At 41.5% G+C, this 22,716-nt stretch overlaps 1 protein-coding gene across 16 annotated transcripts in view; it reads left to right on the top strand.

Annotated features, from left to right (window-relative positions):
• kcnma1a (potassium large conductance calcium-activated channel, subfamily M, alpha member 1a) overlaps positions 1–22,716 on the top strand; it is a 141,129-nt gene that overhangs the window by 15,079 nt on the left and 103,334 nt on the right. For all 16 annotated transcript variants that reach the window (XM_079362895.1, XM_079362899.1, XM_079362903.1 and 13 more), the window contains exon 2: positions 19,538–19,702. In XM_079362895.1, the coding sequence (XP_079219021.1) occupies positions 19,538–19,702 (165 nt within the window). The remainder of the gene's footprint in view (positions 1–19,537; positions 19,703–22,716) is intronic.

The following is a 22,716-nucleotide window of genomic DNA, read 5'->3' as shown; positions in this document are numbered from 1 at the left end:
CAGAGAAAACATTTCTTTTCTCTCCAAGTACTTGGTTCTTTTAGACTGACTTGTTTTGACTTCTTGCCTGTTTGACAATGATGAAGGTCACAGGATGAAACATAGTGACTGAACATTTAAATACCTGAGAAGTAAATGATATAAAAAATATTTTTTGCCGTCCAGAGTGGTCATTGTTTGAGGCGGGAGGAGTGGGCTGGCACATCTGCAGGAAAAGGCAGTAATGGTTTGAGATCTTGAGGGAGTGGGCGGATTTGAGATTGAAAGAACAATCCCACGCAGACCTCTAATGGGGAGTATAAAGGAGCATTAAGACTTCCAAACAACACAGTGGAGTGCATGGATTTGTTTTGTTTTGACAAAAAGTGATAAAAAACACTTCACTCAAAACCATTACTGTTTCAAAGTCGTGACTGCAAATACAGTTGTATGGTGTAGTCAGAAAACGTGTATCAACATACTGTATATAGGAAACAGACTGAAAGCATCTGATTATCTATACTGAGTCTCCACAGGTTGAATAAGGAGTCTGTAAAGAACGAGTAATGGCATTTACACGAGACACTTTGGAGTGACCTAACCCTTTAAAGGAGCACGATTAACATTTGTTTACACTTATTTTTCTTTCATTCCCACTGATGTGAGGTTAAACATACCTTTTTTAAAAGGATGCAGTTTGTTGAACTGTAGAAAAATGGTGGTCCGTAACACCACGAGAAATAATGCACGCATTATTATTTAGCATATACCAGAAGGTACTTAAGTGCATTATCTGTCTTCTATTTGTATCAATGAATCCATATCTAAGTATATTGGTCAGTATCAAATCTAATCAGTAACGAATCAAATTGTGACTTAAAAACATGTAATCTAATTGTGAGGCTCTTGACAATAGCCCGCCCGAGTGGTTATTAGGTGTGGCTACATGTGATTTTGTTCTGAGGGATTTTGCTGTGCTCTGATCTGGAATAATTGAGACTGCTGAGCTGGGCAGAGGTCTGCTGCACATTGTCTCAAGTGAAGGGTAGCAGCAACAGAAGTATGCTGGCAGGTTTTCAGAAAGCCACAGGATCTCACCTTGTTTCTCACCATCTGTTTGTCCTCTATAATCTGCCCATTTGTTGAATTTCTATCCTTTGTATCTGTTCTTCCCCATTATTTTCCATTAGTTGGAATTTCCTTCTCTTTATCGCCTGCCTATTGTCCCCATCGTCTCTTCTCCTCTGCACATATCTCCTTATCTGTCATTGTCCTTCACTTCTCCCTCTGTCCCCCCAAGGAGCCTCGGTCTAGCAGCCAGACAAAAAAAATGTGTCCGCTGGGAAAACCCCTCTTGTTGTTCATTTGGCCCTCCACCCTCAAGTCATTGGAGAGGGGAGGGGCAGATCATAAGAGATATCCCAAGTTTAAAAAATGACATGGTAAAACACTAGAGAAGACTTGCCCGGACGAATTGAGACCAGATCAGACCAGGATTGTAGAGCAGGACAAGAAAGGGTTGAAGTGAGGGGAGACGGACAGCGGGAAACAGATGCAATCCCCTGCTGTCACTTTTTGGACAATTTACGGGAGCAATAAAAAATGTGTTCTTTTTTTATTACATGGTGATTTACCATTCCCCTTTAGTGAGTTGACCCCTGCTTAGGAGATCAGAAATGGAAAAGTGTGACCTGAGCTTGCCAGGAGAAGGAGCCTCAAACAGCGGGTCGGGGTCAAAGATGACGAGGGTCACAGGAGAAATCAGCCGTCTGCACTGTTCTCACATGGCAGCCTCGGTGGATGGAACAAAGGCTGGGGGAATTTGTCTTTTGAGGTGAAACCCTACCTGTGCACGCTGCACCTCTGCTGTTTCCTCTACCTTTGGGACCGATCCTGGCCTGCTAACATGGCTGCTCTGTAATTACTCTGACACGCAGCCTCTGACCATTGCTGCCACGCTCCCTGTCGATCAAAGCGAGCCTGTTGTTGGTGAAGGCGTACGTGTGGGTGTGAGAAATGCAGGGTTTATGCGATTTAAAAATGCATGCTCAGCAGACGAGAACAAAGACACACAAGTCGGGAAATACATCTGCCTCGTTATAAATAGATAAAGAGGATCTTTCTTAGCCTTGTTTGGGTCTTACACAGTCTAGCCATTGCGTCCATTTGCACACTTCTGTCCAATAAGCGACACAAAGTCTTCTTGTCAGACTGCTGCTTTTGATGAAGACATTTCACGCAAGCACATTTATTTTACCCTAACCAAAGTGAAATATGCAGAGAAGACTTGGTACAGCAGTGGGAAGCCAGCGAGCAGGATGGCAGTGGCTGTGATGTATAGAGATTGCGATGCATAATGTGATTCAGTGCTGTCTGCAAGCCAGCCATGGCCCTGCTGCTTTTATTCACACATGCAGATCACACCCCAGCCTCCCTACACACACACACACACACACACACACACACACACACACACACACACACACACACACACACACACACACACACACACACACACACACACACACACACACACACACACACACACACACATTCACACACTGCATCCCTCTTCTTCTACCTGGTCTCTAATAAAGGAACGATTTCTCTGTTCTGCAGTTACCCGCATGGTCCTTCTCTCAGTTCTCTTATTCGCTATCCCCCTCGGTCCTCGCTCCTTGGGCGAAACGATACCGATACAATTTTGTACCAAAGTGAAGTATAAGAATTAATATCATTCTTAGCCACAATAATGAACTTGACTTGCACAAATGCTTTAAAAAAAACCCCTTCAGTTTATAGAACAGAGCTGCTCGTGGACCATGGTGCCATCCTCCACATGCTTCCTGACACTTCAGTATTTATACTGATTAATGTGTTAATGTGTCATTTCTGTTATTACAGAGCCTTCCTATTTGTGTGTTCACTCATATTTCAGCTTTACTGTGAACTATTTAATGGACTTGCAGAGAGGTGATCTGTAACTGTAAAATGCATTTAATGTGTTTTTAAGTTCCTGTCTCGATGATGGATGAAATGTAGCTATTGTGATTATTCTGGTGTACTTACGCTGATGCATAATGCTCATAGGATGATCACCGTTCACTCTCCTGTGTCAATAAATACAGTCGATGGGTAAATAACTAAGACGTATTCAACGTTCATATTCTATCAGTTTAAATCATGGTAGTTGGCATACTTGAGTTTCATGTTTGTAGTCATCGCTCTGTCATTAGGAAGCCTTGACCTCCTGGTTGTCAGTTCATATGAGAAGCGGGTTATTTATTGTGACTCAGTGAAAGTAAAGGCCCTGACATGCTGCCGCATGACCAATGGAGAATGATGGTTTATTGATTTAATGGTCAAACTGTTTGATATAAAACATACGGAACTCAAAGAGTTAAATCATTTTTGTTACATACCAGAATAGACTACTTCTATGCAGATACACATCTTTATATATCTATGGCTTTTAGGATTCCTGGTTTTTAGAGTGAAGGACGCAAACAAGGCAATTAAATTTCTCCAACCAAAGCATCTGGGGCTCAGACGATGTCCCCGTCTGTGTCAACAGTATTCACTGGCAAATTGCATGGCTTGTTTGGCCATTCCAATTACTGCCGGGGATAGATGCTTTCTATGAGTCTCTCAAGGAAAAACGAAACTGACACGAAACTGCTGCGAGCTCTTTTTTGGTTTGAGATGTGACTGGTCTTGTTCGTTTGCTTGATTGTTGTTGTTACCAGAAAATATCTTTCTTTCTCTTTGGCTTAACATTTGTGAAATTCTTTTAAACGTCATGTCATAATTATTACAACTATGTTTACATCCTTGTGCTGACAAAGTATATTATTGTCTTTACAAAGACATTTCCAATTAGTCATGGATCGTGTGGATGATTTCCTCCCAGTTGTATTTAGAAAGCGTCTTATCTGTTCTGCAGCACTGGAGTGTCCTGGCTCTTTCGGTGAAACGTCTTGCACTTCAAAATGTAGTATTTAATTTGCGAAGCAGAGCTCTTGCAGACCTTCCTATGGGAAACATATAATAGAGCCAAGGTGCTACAGGTGGAACCCCTCATGAATAATGGAGGAGCAGTGTGTTGTTCATTTGTTGCATGGACACAGATACTGAAGCTGAATTATTGATGGGACCACGGCTCAGCAAGGAGGTGGAATTCTTTATCCTGATATTTATAAATCAATACTGGAAAAAAAAATCATCAAGCTGTTTTAAAAGTAATGTAGAGCATTATATCTTTGGGTTCTCTGGACCCCAGGGCAATATCATTCACTTTACTCTAAGGATTAGCTGCGCTTGTTTTTCCTTTTCTTGTGCTGAACTGTTTGTTTAGATTAGTGACTAGAGAGCAGAGACAGACAGAATGTCCCTACTTGTCCGATAATCTGTAGAAAATGATCGTCCCAGGCATTCTGGGATCAAGCATGTGATCAGTGGAGTCTCCTGGAACTACTCGCCAAAACTTGGCTGTAATCCTGCTTTAATAGTAAACAACAGCTGTAGGGCGGCAACATTATCTGATTGAGAAGGAAATGAAATAAACCTAACGTAATGTTCAAACACACACACACACACAGACAGACACACACACACACACACACACACACACACACACACACACACACACCTTAGATAATATCTTTTAAAAGGCCATCCTACATACTTTGAAAGTTCTTTGGGGACATTTGGAGGAGTTTTGAAACACAAAAACATAAATTAAAAATAGATGATTCTTTATTCCATATAAAAAGCATCCAAAACCATCAGCAACACAAATTACTGTGACTCCATCGTGGGTTTTTAAAGCCTGGAACTGCTTGCAGAGGGTATCAGACAGTAATTAACAATAATCAACAGAACACTTTCCACTTTTGATGTTTTCCAGAGCAAAGACTCTCGATAAATAATACATTTGACTGTTATAAGACAGTCTGAAATGTTGCTGTTTCCTGTCTACTGCACACTAGGTAATGAACCATGTCTAGTGTCTACCGTAGCTATATGATGATATTCTCTATCACATTCTATAGTGACCCCATTACCCTTCTGGACAGATTTGCTACAGTGTATGTAATAGTAAAACACATAAATGGCTCTTCAATGCACACTTAGCTTGTACAGAGATATGTTCTCGTCACATGGTGTACATGTACACACACAAACATATTTACACATGGTTGACAGAGGTGGCCTGGGGTGTTTGGTTTCTTCCCTTTTGCGTAATGTTTTTTCAGGCTGTCGTCTTCTTGGTCTGCCATTGTTGAACGGTGTTTAAAATAGACTGGGGGGTATTTGGGAGCAGCTTAGTCGCAACTGCAACACACGTGATTGAATTAGAGTGCTGTCAGTTGGGTCCATTATAAAGATCCTTTGGATATTTTCCATCAGCAAGTTGGTCAGGAGGGTAGCTCCTCCTGTTACAATACGTTTCTCTGGAGAGTTTTTATCCTCGCTATGCTGATCGATTGGCAGATGCTTACTCATAACTTAATAAAGTCTGCTGTTTGACGAAAAAGTCTACAATAATGGGCGTGATGAAGGGAAACTGTATACTGTAGACCATGTTTAGTGTACATCAAGGGTGTTGTTTGGAGCATTTCCAAGCAGGTCATACTTTCGGAAAAGCCAGGACTGCATTTTGACTGACAGCAAGTTTAAGAGATCAACAACGGAAAGACCCTAAGCATGAATGACCGAGGGTGTGAAGCATGCGACAGGGCTATATCGGCTCAAGAGGTATAGCAGACGTTGGCCACGAGCTGCGGTATGTGATCACATAAAAGCTTGGTGCGAATAGTGGCATTCTTAAGTTACTGTTGCACCGCTCTGTCCTTGTCATTGAGGTTTCCTTGAGGCTTGGCTGCCGTTGGTGACATTAGACCATTGCAGGAGAATATATGTCTTGCAAAGCCCAGGCCGCAGGGATTGAGTGTGTACCAAGGTTGCACTTGGGTTATTTTTCACCCTCTACTGGGCTAAAAATAATGTGATGGTATTTTGGTATTTTGCCACCTGCGTTAATAGAACGCCCTTCCTTTGCCTACCTCTACACCTTTTAATGTGAAAAATAAAGGATTAGAAATGTGTCACCTTGACATGTTCACTTGTATTATAAAAAGTGTCCATTTTATTTGTGCTCAATAGTGAATCTTGACTTATAAATCTATTCTTAGAATTGTGTGTACTGTATCTGCACTTGAAAAGATGTAATTAGCCTTGTTTTTTATGTTCAGATTTTCTCTGCTTTAATCAGCGTCCAGCTTTTTGCCTCCCTTTGGCACAAAGTTTCCCTCGTAGAAAGGTGACGCCAACTGCTAAGCTCCTTTGTGCTGTCGTGCTTTGTTGACCTGTTCTTGCTTATCAGCTTTTAAAAACAAAGTGTTATAGTTACAAGAACCAGCCAACATGAACTATAGCTTATATCTACAAGCTTCACAGCACAGAGGACAAAAACAGCCCCGTAATGCTGTCATAGCTTTACCTTGATTTAAATATTTAAGAAAAAATGTGGTTCAAATTAGGAATCTTGCAGATCATTCATCTGAATGATTTAATTGAGGCAACTGTGCAGTATGTTTTTATTTTCATGTATTTTTTCCCTATAAAAGAGTGGTATTTTGTCCACTTTGCTCATGGAGAGATGGAAGCCTGGCTGTAAAACACCAGCTGTCAATAAGAAATGTTCGATGCTAGGATTAATGCCCCTGAAGATGGAGTTTGGATTATTGGTTTGTATGTTGTGAAACTCTGCGCATGCTAACTGTACTGTACATCACATGCTGTGCATTTACTTGCAAATTGGAAATGTGATATTGACAGGATTAAAGTTACTCTCAGACTGTTCTAGCTGCTATGTCTTTTTTCTTAACTGCATAATTCCAAGGCCAAAAATAGAGCAGACCTAATCTGATCGATCAACCTACAGTGCATGATTTGTCTTTTGGATTGCAGTGCTGTGGTGTTATGTCTCACTTACATTACTGTCAATGCTTTGATTCTCATAAGCACCAGGATATTTACAGTGTGAACTGAGTATCTATAAACAGCAGCACGTGCTGGGATTGAAAAAAACACCCCAAAAAAACAATTTATATCTCCAGGCAACAACAAAATCCCCTCTCAAGTAACAATTAGGTGTTGGGACTTGTGTGCGGGAGGTCTGCAAATACATCACCAGGGAAAAAAGATCTTCTCCTATTTATCTTCACACTTCTCCCCCCGGTGTTTATCATTTAACAAATTATGTAAATGTGATCCATACAAACCATCACTTTTGTGATTACTCTCCACAATTGCTGCTCTCCTTCCTGGCCTGCCTCTGTGTCTTTTTCTTCCTGCCTCTGTCCCTCTCTCTACCCCCGTCCTCAAAAACCTCCCCTCCCACACACTCTGTCTCACACACCTACTGTCTGCCCGCCAGGTCTCTGTTGCTAAGCGACAAGCAATGAACGATGGACTGCTCTGATGAGAGCGACATTTGTCCATCATGATCTTATTCTTGCTTGTGCACGATGCACATGCAGTAGATCTGCCTTGATTCTTTAGTAGCATGTTTCTACAAAAGGAATAAGGGCCGATGATTTACACGTTTGTTATGTGATGTCTGTATTAATTAAACTTATTAAATGTCAACATTTCACTAATTATTTGTGTACTCCTTAATTGAAGAATATTGTAGGAGTCAAATTTTGGGGGTAATGTACCAAAAAGAAACCAACCCTACAATATGACAAGGGTGTGGTTTTGATGGCGCCTCAATATTTACGTAGTAATTTCATCAAGTTTACGTCACTAACCCAAAGTGGTTTAGTATGAAGAATTATAGAATTGTAGTTTCCACTGGTTGTTTGTTTTCCATGTTCTTTAACTAAATAACAGCAAAAATGCCTCTTTCAACAGCAAAAATAACGAATTTTCAAAGAAATAATTTTTACGATATACTGTAATCTTAGACTGGAGCTGAATGATGCTTGAACATCCATCTCCCTCCCCACTGCTCACCGAGTCCTTCTCATGTTACCAAGCTGCACATTTTCCTGTTGCTTCATGCCTCTTGATTAGACCCTAGGGCCCTGACGGCTTTTATTTTGACAAATGAGCCTGGTGCTGAGCGCTAAAAAGCACTTACACTGGTATTGATTAACAGTGGTTATTAGCTAGTGAAGAGGAAAGGAAGACGTCCATACAGTAAACCTTGACTGGCGGTCCAGGGCTTGTTAAGTAGATGCACTAAGGCTGGGGGATTAGTAATATGGCTTTCCTCACTTGCTGCGTTTGAAGAGAAGCTCATGAGCTGGAGGTTACGGTGCTGCACAAGACGTAATGCATCCAGATGAGTGGATTAGCGTGGCTCGCACTTAGCTTTTTAAAACCACTGATGAAGTGGTAATGTAAACCAGCATCGTAACTTACACCGTGTCATGCACATTAAAGGTATAAGACCAAATTTTAAACATCAATACAGCATATATGAAATGTATCTACATTTAAATACATAATTAAGAAATTACTTTTTTTTTAGACCATTTTCCCTTCCCAGCTGCTAATATGAAAACCATATTACTTCTTAATATCTCAGATACTGAAAAGCATGAAATCATCATGGAGGAAAACCATGATGAAAGGAATGTTGACATTTTGGTTGTTTTTAGTATCGTAACACTCTCCCCTGGCATCACAATGTTTGTTTGTCAATGTCACAATGTCTACTTGATGGGATCATATCTGTATAGTGACTGGCATAATAATTGATACTCAATATCCAATACCCAATAGTTAAAAACCCATTTTAGGCATTCCCAGACTCTGATGCTAATGGTTGTAGCAGCCACAATGTAAGTGTCTTTGTCATTGTATTTGCAGTTTATAATATATATTTCTCTCCCCTTATGCAAATGCAGCAACAACACATTCTGGGTGTCACCTCCACTGACTTGTCCTTGGGTTTTGTACCAAGCTGCAGTGATCAAGTGCCCGCTATGTTGACACTTGAAAAGAGCTGATTCAGTGTTCATCTCATGTGAAAGCTCCTGCCAACTCTGTATCCCTAACACACCCTGACAACACTTTTTATTTTTCTGCTGAATATTCTGTGTTGTTTACTTGAGCTTAACAGTAAAGCCTGTAGGGTCAAATTGCTGACTCCAGGGAGGTGGTTTTCCCTCCCACCCCCTTATCCGCGCAAGCCACCCCCACGCCGCAGCGCCATCACAGGGAATGCCTCTTGTCACTTCAGGCAAAAGGCAATCCCGCAATGCTTTCTGTAAAATCCCCAAACCTGTTCCAAACACAACAACATTAGTACTAACCGGAACGGGCAGATCATAGCGGAAACTAAAGCTCGCGTTCATCTTGCACCGAACAAAAATAAACACACTTGACTTGGATGCAGAATGCTTCCTCTGAGCTGTGTTTGCCTTGTCTGTGGATGTTTCATTCGACATTAAAAAAAAAACCTTTGATTTTGTAACCTTGAGCAAGAAACAGTGAAAGGAAGACCCCAGCATCCCACTTTCCACTCCACTCCACATCACATAGAAGCTTAATGCTGTGCAATACGGTTCAGTTCTCCTCTGAAGGCAATGACCTTTCCTATAAACACACAGATTGGTTTGCGGAGCTGCCATCTTGCATAATTACTCTTGTTCTCTGTAGGCTTGGGAACGTGTATCCACACTTGCTACAGACTCCAGTCCCTTCTAATGGATCTTGTTAGCTGAGGTCAAAGTCCTATCTGTCTAGGGTCACAGTAGAGAAACACAACTTTCCCTTCGGAACACACTGCAGGGCCTTGGTGTTGGTTGATAGGGGAAAACAAACCAAAACAGTCCCCTTTGTTTTCTCTCCCAGTTTCCTCATTCTTACTCCAGGGTTAAAACATGCAAATTCTGAATGAAGGAAGCTGATTTATTTCACCCGGTGGGAGGCGAAAGATCTAAATTTAAACTGATTAAATGAGCCTAGAGTTAGAAAATCATTTGCACTTCCATTTATTCGCCTCTAAGCTGTTCTCAAATCAAGGGCAAGACTCAGAATCATTAGGCTCAGTTGGCTGCTTTTCTTTGCAGCCTTTAACAAGAACATTTCCCAAATGACGTTGTTGACCCTTATATTGTGCAATACAAATTAAACACTTTTCAGAAAGGGGGATCATTTCAATCCAGCTCTGCCTATTAGCAAAATGTCTTTTATTGAACGTAAACTGTGTGAATCACAACAATTAACTGAGGTAAATGTAAACTGTGGTTTGAAATTCCAATGTGGACCGCTTTCCTTATTGTTCCCCATCATATTTGAGGCTTTAGCTTGTCTTAATAAATTCACATAGTCCTGCGTATCGGCTAGCCATCAGCGAGAGTTTTGTGCGAATTATTGTATCAGGAGATGATAAAGGTAATGAGTCCTGTCTCTCAAGCAGAGAGAGCCTAATCTCCTTGGTCTCTCCAGGCTTCTCTTAAGCTGCTGAAGTGGAGTGGAGTGGAAAAGAGAGGCGAGGGCAAAAAGAAACGGAGAGGAACTGACGAAAAAGAATGATGACAATAAAGGTAGAGGAAAGAAAAGCAGAAAAGGGAAGATTGAGGGATACTTGGTTATACCGGTTTACGTCAAAATGTGCCTCAGGGGTTGATTTATGGCGAGTGACCTGTGACTGTGAATAATAGTGGTTTGCTTTGATAGAGAGGAGATGACAAATGAAAAGGGAATATAAAAAGAGTTCAACCAGTGAGAGAGATCTGAAGGTATAGTAGTGGAAGACGAACACCCATTTTAATTGTCAGAAGCCTTCACACCTGAGGACAGAGTATTCCTTTTCCAATATATCTTTGTGAATCAAAGCTGCTCAAAAACAAAACATTTGGACGTTCTGTTACATACACGCACACCTGCTAGCTTGGCATGTTGAAAGACCTCGCTCATATATAGTCATTCACATCTTATGCATGGACGATGCTCAAAAATAATGTGTCCCATCATGCATCATGCTCCCACTCATCAGTTGTTTTGTGGTTACACGTTTTCGGGTGGGAGTGAATCATTGAATAACAGAACTGTTATCTCGTTGGCTCTATCAGAAATTAAACAGCCATTAATACATAACATTTCTGAGTTGAAAGTGTTGAAAGGCGATTGTCTTCAAGTAATGCACTTGCACAATGTCAACCTCGTGGTTTTGATTCTTAACATAAAAGTCGAATGAGAAACGTCGATTGGTAGGTTTTGCTTTAAAAACAGAAGTTTGCATAGCTATCGAGGTTTTTTACTGAGACTTGCACGTGGCAAACACATGCTACCATATACAAGTGGTTTTATTATGAAGCCAGGACAATCTGCTGTATTCTGTCTGAATAAAGGGTGGATATGTGATGGCCAATTAAAACTTCAAGAGGTGCCAAGGTGCTCATACGCTTTGGCACTGAAAGTTACATTTTTACTGTAATTCCCATTGCTTGGATAGAATAGCCCTGAATGAAAGGCAATGTGTATCTAGCCTGTCAAGAAGAGTTGTTGATTTCCAGTCCTGGAAAATGCTTTTCCTTGTATCTGAAAGAATTGGTTACACTGTATTGGTTGTACTGTACTGTATACTGTAATTATAATTGGTGTTGCTTTTTAAATGTATAATTGCTTCTCACACAAAAACCTTTCTTGTTGCCTTTGCAGAATCATTGCGTCAAGAAGAACATACATTTTTCTTCCATCATAGTAAACGATGATTGTTTGTTGTTTGCTTTCAACGCTGACTTTCTGAAGCTGTTGGCTGTTAAGAAATGTATCTGCCAGTCATCTGTGTTGCTCTTTATAGAGTAGGGCTCATTGATCAATGCAGGTTAGACAGCAGGGAGCCAATTAGGGCAATTGCTACCTTCTTGGTCCTTTTCTGATGTTCTGTTCTGCAGAAGGTAATAGGCCCCACATTTCATCCGCCTGTTGTACACTGAGTCGCTTACTGACGGAGGGCTCTCCGTCTGTCTGTGTTGAGGAGGAAAGCTCGTTAAAGTGTTCTGAGAGCGATAGCGGATCAGGGCTGAGACAAGTGACTGCTTGATAAGACGGTTGCTGTGGGTTTGTTGTTGTTTTTGCTCCTGTTTGCTGTTGCTGGTTGATCATTTCAGTGGGGAAATAGAAAAAAAAAACCAAGAGAATAAAGGTTCAGACTTTCAGTTCATTAGCAGGTTCAGAAAAAGGACTAACAGAAGCACATTTGATGTGATACAGCATGATCAAACAAACAACTGTGTGCAGCTGCGACTGTCCTGCTGCTGCTGAAGCTCTGTTAGGTGAGATATGAGTTCCTCTGTAAGGAGGTCCAGACAGGGCTGCGAGCTTGGAGGCACAATATTACCTCCTGATTCATAGGTGTGGTAAGTGATACGGACACAAACCTAGACCCAGATGAAATAGAAATCAATCACTGCCCTTAACACACACACATATTTTATATACAAACACACAGACACAAAAAACGGTCCGGCACCTCTGAAATTGCGGTTTGTTGGAGCAATAATAGAAAATAGAGTCAACCTTTAGGGTATTGCTGAAGAGATAGGGGTTTGTGGTTATAAGCAACAAGAACATCCCAAGGACGACGACATTTAGTAGCAACACCAAGTAACATTGAGCAATCGATTTTTTCCCAGAGAATTGCACAGCGTGATAATACCTGGAAATTGGACGTATAGATGCCTCAGGAGCTTTAGGAGCTTTGGAGCTTTTTGGTCTCCAAATGAGTATTCATGTACATTGGGATGTTGTAAAAATAGTGGACATTAGCCTCAGGCTACTGAGCCATTGATGGCTATAGTAGGATAAAAGCTGATGTCATTCAAGCATGATTTTTTTTTCCATTCCACTTACTTCCTGATAGGATAAAATGGTATGCAGCTCCCTCTGGGAAAACATTGTAGGTCGAAGTCTGGGTCAGAACACATCTTGGCAAATTACTGTACTATTTACCGAATGTTTTCTTTGTATGATCAAGGCTTTTATGTATGTGAAACTGTGATTTTCGTCCGTGGCAAGATTACGACTGCTTCTCAATTCTTCATGTCAGTAGTAATATTGAAAAGCATTTGTGTGGTTCATTAAATGGAAAAGTGTGCAGCGGTGACTTTCAAGTTGTGCATGTTTTGCATAGAAAACAAGAATGTGAGCCTGTATATCACCATAGGAACAGGCCATCATTTGATTATAAATGCAACATTAATTACCTCTGTCAAAGATTAAATAGCCAATATTTGCATGTGCACATGGAGGAGAAAATGATTTTTTCTTTTACTGAAATGGACAATCCTTTACATATATTGGCATAATCATGTTGCCTCTTATTTGCTCTCATTGTCTTTCTTTCTAAGGGCAATCATCCTTTTTCAGTGTCCCATTTCCATGTTGATTACTGGGGAAATGATCTGTCCTTGCAGTCAAATACGGTAGACGAGATTTCCATCGGAGGCGGAGAGTGTGATTGACAGCTTCTCTCCTTGTTTAGTGCGAATTATGAGCTCTCTCAGATAGGAGCACAGCGGTGATGGTTTGGTTCAAATCATGTGTATTCGGCCAGCCTCTCTGGGTTTGTAGGGGTTATAGAGAGTGCAAAGAAAATTATGGCGTTGATTTGTTGGGTTGGAAAATGCTGAGGTCCTACTTATTGCTCAGCTACATTTTAAACTAAGTGGAAACTCCAGTTCTGGTTGGTTTTCTCTAAGCTGCAGCCAACCATGAATTCATACAGAGATAACACCTAACATTAACATTTACTCAACCTGAGCCAGCGTTTTCACACCAAAGATGTTGCCGTTAAAGGTTTATATTTAGGTACTTTTATTGTAGCTTACGACTTAAACTTACCCTCTTTTAAGCATCGGCTGTCTATTATCTACTGACATTAAGATGGTAAAACTCAAAGCCGTCACAGATTACAAGTGCTGACCTTTCATTTTCCACATTCAATGCATCATCTATTTTTATTCTGGACCACTGGGGCTTGAAACGTAATATCAATGAAAGAGGTGGAGTACAGCATAATGAATGGACAACACAGTACATTTAAGATTTATATTCTGTCGTTCCCCCTCAGTCGCAGGGAAGTAACATCTGTAGCGGAAGTGTTTTTATTCTGTCCCCTTTTGTTTGAGCAAAGACGTGAAAGAGCGCACATCTTAGACAGCATGTGCTGCCAGGCGTACATTATGCTCTTCCATATTACTGTCCTTTTTTTCCCTCATTGCCAACCAAAAAGACGACATGGACAAAAAAAAAAAAAGCCTTACTTGGAGTGCTGCCATTTTGAGGAATCACTTCCAGTCCTGTTGTGTGTATGAGTGTACTGTCCAGAGGTGATGCAGAGGGATGTAAACCTTTTGGCATGTTCTCTGTTTGCTGACATTGTTAATGTCATCCATTTAGTCCAGTGTCCACAAATCGTCTAATCCTACTCTGGTTTGCAGTGCTCCAAATGCCTGGCATTAAGGGACAGCACAGGGCTGCAGTGATTCTGGCGAAAGGATCATTTAACATAGACCAACGTTTTTGTGTCTTTACTTGAACCAATGTCAACATGTTGATGTTGTGTTTTTGAGGTTTTGCATGATAAAACATATTCATTTGGCACACTTGTATATTAGGGGTAAGTGGTATTGTCCAATACAAAATCGAGTTGTCAAAATAGATTTTATTTTAGACAACTCCATGTTCTCCTCCAATACAGATACTAAAAGTAAAACATGATTGTAACGCCACTACTGTTAGTGTTAACTCACTGCCAAGTCCATGATCTGTAAGCCATGCAGGACTAAACTGACTGTGAGCAAGGTATGTCGTTTACCACATGCTTCCCATATCTCCTGTTGGGTCGATTACCTTCAGCTATCTAATTAGCAATACAGCTATAAAATGGCTTCAGTGTCACACTCTCACAGCAACACTAAGTCTGTCAAATAATATATCAGTATTGAATTATAAAAATAAAGCTACAGTTACTTTCCTAAATAACTAATTACTTTTAAAATGAAGTCGGACAGTTGCTTTTTGATAGTAGTAACTAGTAACTGTGAGGAGTTGGTCCATCACTGATGACTACACTTCTACAGTATTGTTTTTTAATGGCTGCAGAAAAAACTGAAGCTGCAAGTCGCATTCATGGGCTAACGATTATCAGCCTTTCACATTTGACCCCTTAGTTCCATACGATTAAGCAGGCATGACCTAAACACAACACAACAACAGCTTTCCTCTGTGCAGGCTTGTCAGATTCCCTCCTGCCTTATGTGTGCACCCACATCAGTATAAAGTCTACTTTTTCCGCATTTCTCTGCCCTTTTGCTGTGACCCAGTGTAGGTCTGTAACCCAGGGACACAGGGTAACTGTACTGGCATTAAAAATAGCAAACAGGGGCGAACAGAGCACGTTATGAGATTCACTATTTTCACGTCTCCCTGGGTGAGGCTATAAATAGCTGCTCACACTGGAATAGAGTTTTCCCCAGTGATGCGGACTAAAGCCAGAGGAACAGCTGCGCTTAAGCCAAGTCCGGTTAGATCAGCATAGTCACATGGGCATGTTTCTGTCTCTCTCTTGTCTTCTCTAGCTGTCTCTGGTTCCTCACTCTTGCTTCCTATTTAGTTAACCCCTAATCTGTCCTGCTGTCTGTCTTTTATCCACTCGTTAGATCCCTCGTTCTCCCTAACTGTCAGTCCTGTGTTTGCTCAGTTTCCTGACTCTCTTGATGTCATGTAATTTGTGCGTCTCTGTCATTATCGCTGCCCTCTTTGCTTTGTTGTCTGTCAGTAGATCTTTTTTTCCTCCCCCTGACTCCTGGTTTGAGTGGGTGTCCTTTGTCTCCCATCCTGTCCCTTTGTCCCCGTCCTGTTTTATCTCTGTCAGTCTCTCCCTTTATCTTTTTCCTGTGTCATCTTTTTCTTGCTCATTATTACCAGGCCTCCCCTGTGTACTCGTTAATTGGTACAATCCTAATATTAACACTGTTCATCTGCTTGTTATATAAAGGTTTCTTAAAGTAGGCAGATGAACTAAATACCTTTGAACGAATAAATATTGTTACATCATTACTGCTTACATTATTGACTAAAATGATTACATTGAAAATGGAAGTTTCGTGAACACTATTGAGAACTTTAAACGCTTTTACGTTGGCTCCTTCCTCTGAATTCACCAAGTGTAGACTGGAAAGTTAAATCTAGCATGGGTTTGGCAAAGTCCGCCACTAACAATGGCAAATATTAGAGAGGCACTTAATGAAGTGTGATATTTATTGTAGATAATCTTTCCCCTTCTGAGTAAGCTCATGTATGCTCTTTCTGCTCCCTCTCCCCCTTCCTCTCCCATCCTGTCTCTCTCTCAGTTTGACATCACAGGTGTGTTATATATAGCCAGCAGATGGATTCTCCCGTGGCAGCCCGCTTCGCTGCTCCTCTCTCCCTCGGCTCAGGCCTACCCCTGGCCTCTCAAATGAACTTGAAGCAATTCCTTGTTTACACTGTCTCTTCTGATCTGCCCAACCATCAGTTTATGACTACATCCCCATCCATTATTCATGTGTTCCCCTTCGCCACACACACGCTCACACGGACACACAGCAGACCATTGCCTCTCCTTAATGTCGTCTAGCCTCCATGTTAATGTGTGTATCAGTGGTGGAGCCACATTATTTTAGAAACATGTACAAAACAAAAGAGATTTGAGAAAAATCTTCCCTTTGTCTAGCCATGACTTAGTTTGTCTTTTCATTCAAACTCTTTCTCCTTATAGGGTTAAAAAAATAGGCCATGAAGACATTTTTTTCTGTTTTTCATAAAGATATCCAGCGTCAGCAAACCCGGTGATTAGCTAGCAATTCACCCCAAAAAATGCTTTTATAAAGTTTGTGTCCTAGTGAGTTTCAGCCATTCTGGAAAAAATGTGTGTGAAACATTAGCTTAAAGCAAGAGCTGCTTGCGAGGTGACTCGCTGTATGTCCTGTTAGCCTCTTTATTAAGTGTGTACCAGTGACGTAACTTGACACGCTATGATTTTAAAATCTAAATGTGCTGCAGTTTGTCTTATTTAATAAAACTTTTTGGTTGATGTTTCATGCTGGTACACAGTGTTAGCAGAACTGTCTAATAGGGAGCAGTATGTACCCAAAAAAATTGCTGCAATTGTATTTATGTCCAAAAGCATTTCAGTCATGGTTAAAAAACAGTCCTAGAAGGTTGATGCAAAAACACGCTACTCTGACATAAACTGCAACATGTATCTTTAGCACCTTTCCCCTAAGTGTGTAAAGGGGGTATTAATTGTTAACAAACTAGACCTTTAAATGATATTGTAATTGCACAACAGTACAAAATACTTGTCTGATGACAATTCCAGCATGCTTAAAAACAGATCTGCAGGAAACAGTAGCCAGAAGCAGGTAGTGCTTTAGTGAGACGTGACTTGCGTGATGCGGTAGCTCTACTGTGATGCGGTGTGTTCAAACTGTGTTAAATGTGGAGTGCGAGGCTGATGGGGCCCTGCGCTGAGCACAGACTCGCACATACTATGCCACCACAACATGCCTGGAGTGCTATCGAGCAGGCACGCAGCCAATCAGAGTGAAACCTTAGACACCCCTCTGCACGGTGACCCCCGATGCACACCAACAGACACTGCGCTGAATATTCGGAGCATGTGACAGGCGAGACGCATGTCGGCTACGTAGTCGAGTGAATACTGAAGAAGCAAAGACGAGGGTTGGTGGGTCAGTGGGAGTTTGTGACAAGATTTAGTCATTGAGTCTGCATTTTCAGTTAGATTTGCATATTGAACTATTTACAGCTTAGACTATCCCTCTGCTTCCAGGCAACAGGATCATATATACGGTTTCGGGAAATGTGTTTGAACATGTAGATGTTGTTTACATAAGGGTTTTATAATTTAATCCCCAAAAATCAGAGGATAAGTCTGCTCTCGGTAATACTTTAACACTAAATGCTTGAAATTACCCTCATGATAGGTACTGTAAAAGTTTGTTAGTCTCTTAATACTAAGCCCTTTAATGAGGATGTATAAAGCATGAGTCACTGTATTATCCACGGTAGTACTCAGAGGCCCAACAGCAGGAGCAGATAATGATCTTATGACTTAGCCAGGCTTTTTTAGTGCCAGTTTATTGGCATTGTTATGGAGTTTGAATCAAATTAGGAAAATGGCAGCTGGGTCCATGACATATCATTATGAAATGTAATCCAATTTTGACCAGACAATCCTCTTGAAATGGACAGAACCCTCTCTTGGGCGCATCAGATGTGGGACTGCTTTTCAGCCATGCAGGAGTTGCAGAGTGGGTTTGTTTTGTTGTTACGTGTGGGCACACACACAGGATCGGTGACCCCTGCCTTTGGAGTTGCTGCTCGTTATTGCTCCACACTCTTCCAAGAATGGAATGTGTCAGCTGTAACAGCGAAAACAAACTCACTTTGGAAACAAATCTTCTTTTATTTACGTCATCGTTTTTTAAAATGTTGTGGGGGCATAATAAACAGTCGCAATGTGACAGGTAAAGTGCTGGGAAAACACATTTTTCTTTGCTGGCATGGCCCATAATCTGCTTTGATGGCTACTTGTCAGATGTCAGCGTGAGGAAGGACTCTGTAAAGTGCTGCATGCGTACCATGTGGTAACGTGAGCATGACTTCTTGGAAAGGAGCATCGGGCTGCCATCAGGAGGTTGAAAGTTATTGCAATTCCAGGGATTCTTGTAGACGCCATTTGCCGGGCCTTATCCCATGGATTTATGAGAGCACGAAACGTTACTCTTAGTCTTTGAAAATGTCTCTGTATTGCGTTATAGTGTAGGAGTTTGTTGCCTCGAAGGAAATAAAACACAGAGAAATCTTCTTTATTCCCTTTTTAGTGCCAGAGGGACAAAGAGAGAGAGAGAGACAGAGAGAAAGAGAGAGAGAGAGACAGACTGGGGATGAACAGCTGCATACATTGACTATGTCAAGCAAAGCATGTCAATGAACTGCCATGCAACTCTGCTCACTCAATCAGACACAAGAAAGAACACTGGCACTCTGAAAGGCCTGCATGAGAACAGCGGTCTTACTCACTCTACCCCGAGGAACAATTAAACCAAAGAGCCGTATAAGCTTTAACTTTAGACACTCGACACATACTTATTCTTTTGCTTTCTATTACACATTCAAACCCATATATATTCAACTTGCAATATACTACGTCAAGCATTTCTTTATCTAATATTCATATGATGTAGATCATGTACCGTACAAGAGAAGTCGTCTTGTTTGTAATCAACAACTGGCCAACTGGTTACGGCTATTGCTGCCTGTGCAATGTACATGGTGTCTAGTTGGAAAGGCAATGCATTTTCCAACATTTGATAAAGTCTTCTATCCTCTCTGTGAGGTCTCGTTACAAATGTTTGTTTTTTATTTCACCCTTGTAAACTCTCCTTATCCGAAAAGCAGGCCACATCCCTGTTTCTATCTTTACCATGCTCCTTTCCCTCACACAGATTATTGCTTTGTCTTGCAGGAGGCTCAGAAGGTGAACAACCCGGCCAACAATCAGGCAGCAGACAGACCAAAGGGCACTGATGAGAAGGAGGAGGTTCCTGCCAGCGAGGTGGGATGGATGACTTCCGTCAAAGACTGGGCTGGTGTCATGATCTCCGCTCAGACACTCACTGGCAGAGTTCTGGTAGGTTTTTCACTCTTTAATGGGATGTAAACGTCTCAAACCCTAAATCCAGGATCCCATCCATCAGTACTTGACACAGACACAGTTTTTGACACTAATCATTTGCCCAGCCCGCAATTAGATGAGTGCGGACGTTTCCTCAAGCAAACAGACTGCAACTTGCTTTCACACCCAAGTTGGCTTCAGAGTTAATCCACTGTTTAATCCACTTCCATGTCCACATTACCTCACCTGTTTCACACAGGTCCCACTGGAGACATGCTGTGGGGCAATTCATTTGATCCCCGCAGATGCTCGCGGATGCTCATTTCTCGCTGAATCTCAGATGGATATTTGGCTGGCACTGTCCAGTCTTCTTTCTGCTACGATGACCTATGTGAGGCACGCTGTAACTCACTCCGCTGAGCCTCTGCCAGCTTAACCGATGAGTGTGTGTCTGTGTATCCGTGCGCGCTTGTGTGCAGAGAGAGATTTATTTGTCAAGTACTCGGGTAGCATATGTGGTGTTTGTGCAGGAAGTAAGAGGCTGTCACTGTGGCTTTTCTTTTTGGTATAAATTACAGTCCCTCTCACCCCTTGCTGACCCTCTCCTCTTTAGCTTCATCCCTCCGTCTGCCTCCACAATCTCTCCTGCACTCGCTCACTGTTCACCAAATCCTGATCTATGACTGGCTGCTATCCAGCCTGTTCCATTATTTTCAGATTTCAACACAAGTTGTCAAACCATAAACTCCCTGTTTTTACAAACAGTCAGAATGCCTTTAATGACCAGGATAAGGTCATGGAGAACTTATATGAGACTGAGTTGCATACCAGCATCAGGCCTGTAGCTGGGGGGCTTCTGAGATTTTTCCAGTCTGTCATTTTGACTCCCTCGATGTCAACTACTAATGGAGTTTGACCATGCCATTCATTTTATGGCATTTTAATAAAAAAAAAAAAGGGTGTCTTGAAAATGTCTTTGTTATTCTTTTCAAAGGGCACCAAAGATGTATGTTTTGATAAGCCAGGACTTTTTTACATGATTAGATTTAAATCTGATGAAAGAAAAAAAAAAAGCTTCTCTTTATAGTACGATATGACACACTTTACTGTCTTCCACCTAAGAGACATTTGTCTTTGACTTAAGTGCTGCCCACGTTGAGCTGCCTTTCCATTAGTGTTAATAAATAAAAAACATTAAACAACATAGAGTACGTAGTGCTCGTCGGAAAGTAAGTAGTTTGATGTCATACAAAACATTTTTGTGAACATGTGGCTTGATCTCAAAGCATTTCTCCTCTCAGCTTAGCAAGACGTCTGCCACTTAGCTCCCCGGAGCGGCAGGCGGTTAGCTACAGTACGAGCAGCATGCTGCCTCTAACTGCTAGCCTCATTCCATTAGCTGCCCTGATTATGAAAAGACTTCACCGTGTCCGATGAGAACTGGGGCCTGTTCAAGTTCACCCCTTCTTATTCTTTGTGGCTGGTAAAATGTGTTTTCATGCACGTTGTTTATAAGGCAAGGATATTCTGATGACGTATTAAGAAAGAATATCATATCAATTTCCAGATTTTTGATTATCTGTGTTCAGTTGTGTTGTTATTTCTCGTGATTTTATTGCTCAGTTTTCAGAAAAGAATACTCAAACTCCCGGTCAAGGTGTGAGAAATGCTCTGCTTTTTTTTTTTTTGATTGCCCCAGGTACCATATTCACTTGTTGTCAGTGCAGGAGAAGGGTGTATCCATTTTCCTAAAACAAGGATACAAGTTTTCATGCAGACAATAGACGTGCATTCAAACACATTCTTAGAGGTGAAACATTCAGGGTTTCCGTATCAGCTGCTGCACAACAGCTGCTTTTATCTTGAAAACAGTCTGTTCGTGCTGTCAAATAGAGCGTGTGGATTCTGCCAGAAGATACTCTGAGTTTGTTTACAGGGTTTATGCTTTGTGTAAGTGAATGCATCACCCTTAAGTATGTGAAATTGAAATGAAAACAATCTCTCTATTCTATTCTTAGCTCTGTCTTGCCTAGCTTTCATTTTAGAGTCGTAACTTGCATCAGAGTTTTATCAGCAGTGCGTGTGTGTGTGTGTGTGTGTGTGTGTGTGTGTGTGTGTGTCTCTTGAGTTGACAACCTCTTTGCATCTGTGCCTTTACTGGAGCAGCAGTGGGAGTTTGGAGCTAGATGGATCCAAACTAAGATACCAACACTGTCATTGTTAAAGTTTGCTGGAATGTGACAGTTTTTTCAGGCCCTGGTGAGAATAGCTGGAAGTTGAGACGGAATTGGAGCCCTTTTATGGTGGAGGAGATGAAGAATCCTGAAGGGAGCTGTCAATTTACTAAATGAGCCTCTCTTTCATCGGTTCCCCACTTGCACTGCTTGGCTGGCACGGACACAGCTCGCTCTCGCTTTCATCTTCTGCTCTGACTGAGCGCTTCCAATCTGCCCCGTATGTGTGTGCGTGTGTGTGCGTAAATATGTATGTATGCATGTGTTAGGGACAAACTGCAGAGGCAGGCTGGCAGAAGAGTTAAAACGAGTTTGTGAGAAATAATGCACTGGTTGCTTTAAATGTGTTTCGGTGAAGAGGTATCTCAATGTATCACCTACTGTGATTTGTGCTACTTCTGTTGGGGATGATAATTGTGCCCAACAGGCTGTGTTTGCTTACGTGCTTGGTGTAATTATACACAGCACAGTATATACTGACGAGCGCTAGGTGGAGGTGAATGAAGATCTCCTGAAGTGGGTGGAATGTGTATATTTGTGTATGCTTGTTTGCTAGTATTTCTCTGCATAAACATTCATGCTTGTTAGCTTGTTTATCCAGGTATGTATGTGCAATGTATATGTGTGTGTGTGTGTGTGTGTGTGGGTGGGTGGGTGAATTTGTAGGACTCTGCGCACCCATCACTGCAGATCAAAATCGCGGTGAGGATCCGTGTACGCAGAACCTGGCTGGTAACCATAGCAACTGCCGTGTAGTGGCGCTCAGTCATCTGACATTAGGGGGGTGTCTGCTTA

Source organism: Symphodus melops (genome assembly GCF_947650265.1).
Source record: "Symphodus melops genome assembly, chromosome: 15".
Taxonomy (NCBI): Eukaryota; Metazoa; Chordata; class Actinopteri; order Labriformes; family Labridae; genus Symphodus; species Symphodus melops.
The sequence above is the reverse complement of the archived record's forward strand: the minus strand, read 5'-3'. Positions and strand labels throughout refer to the sequence as shown.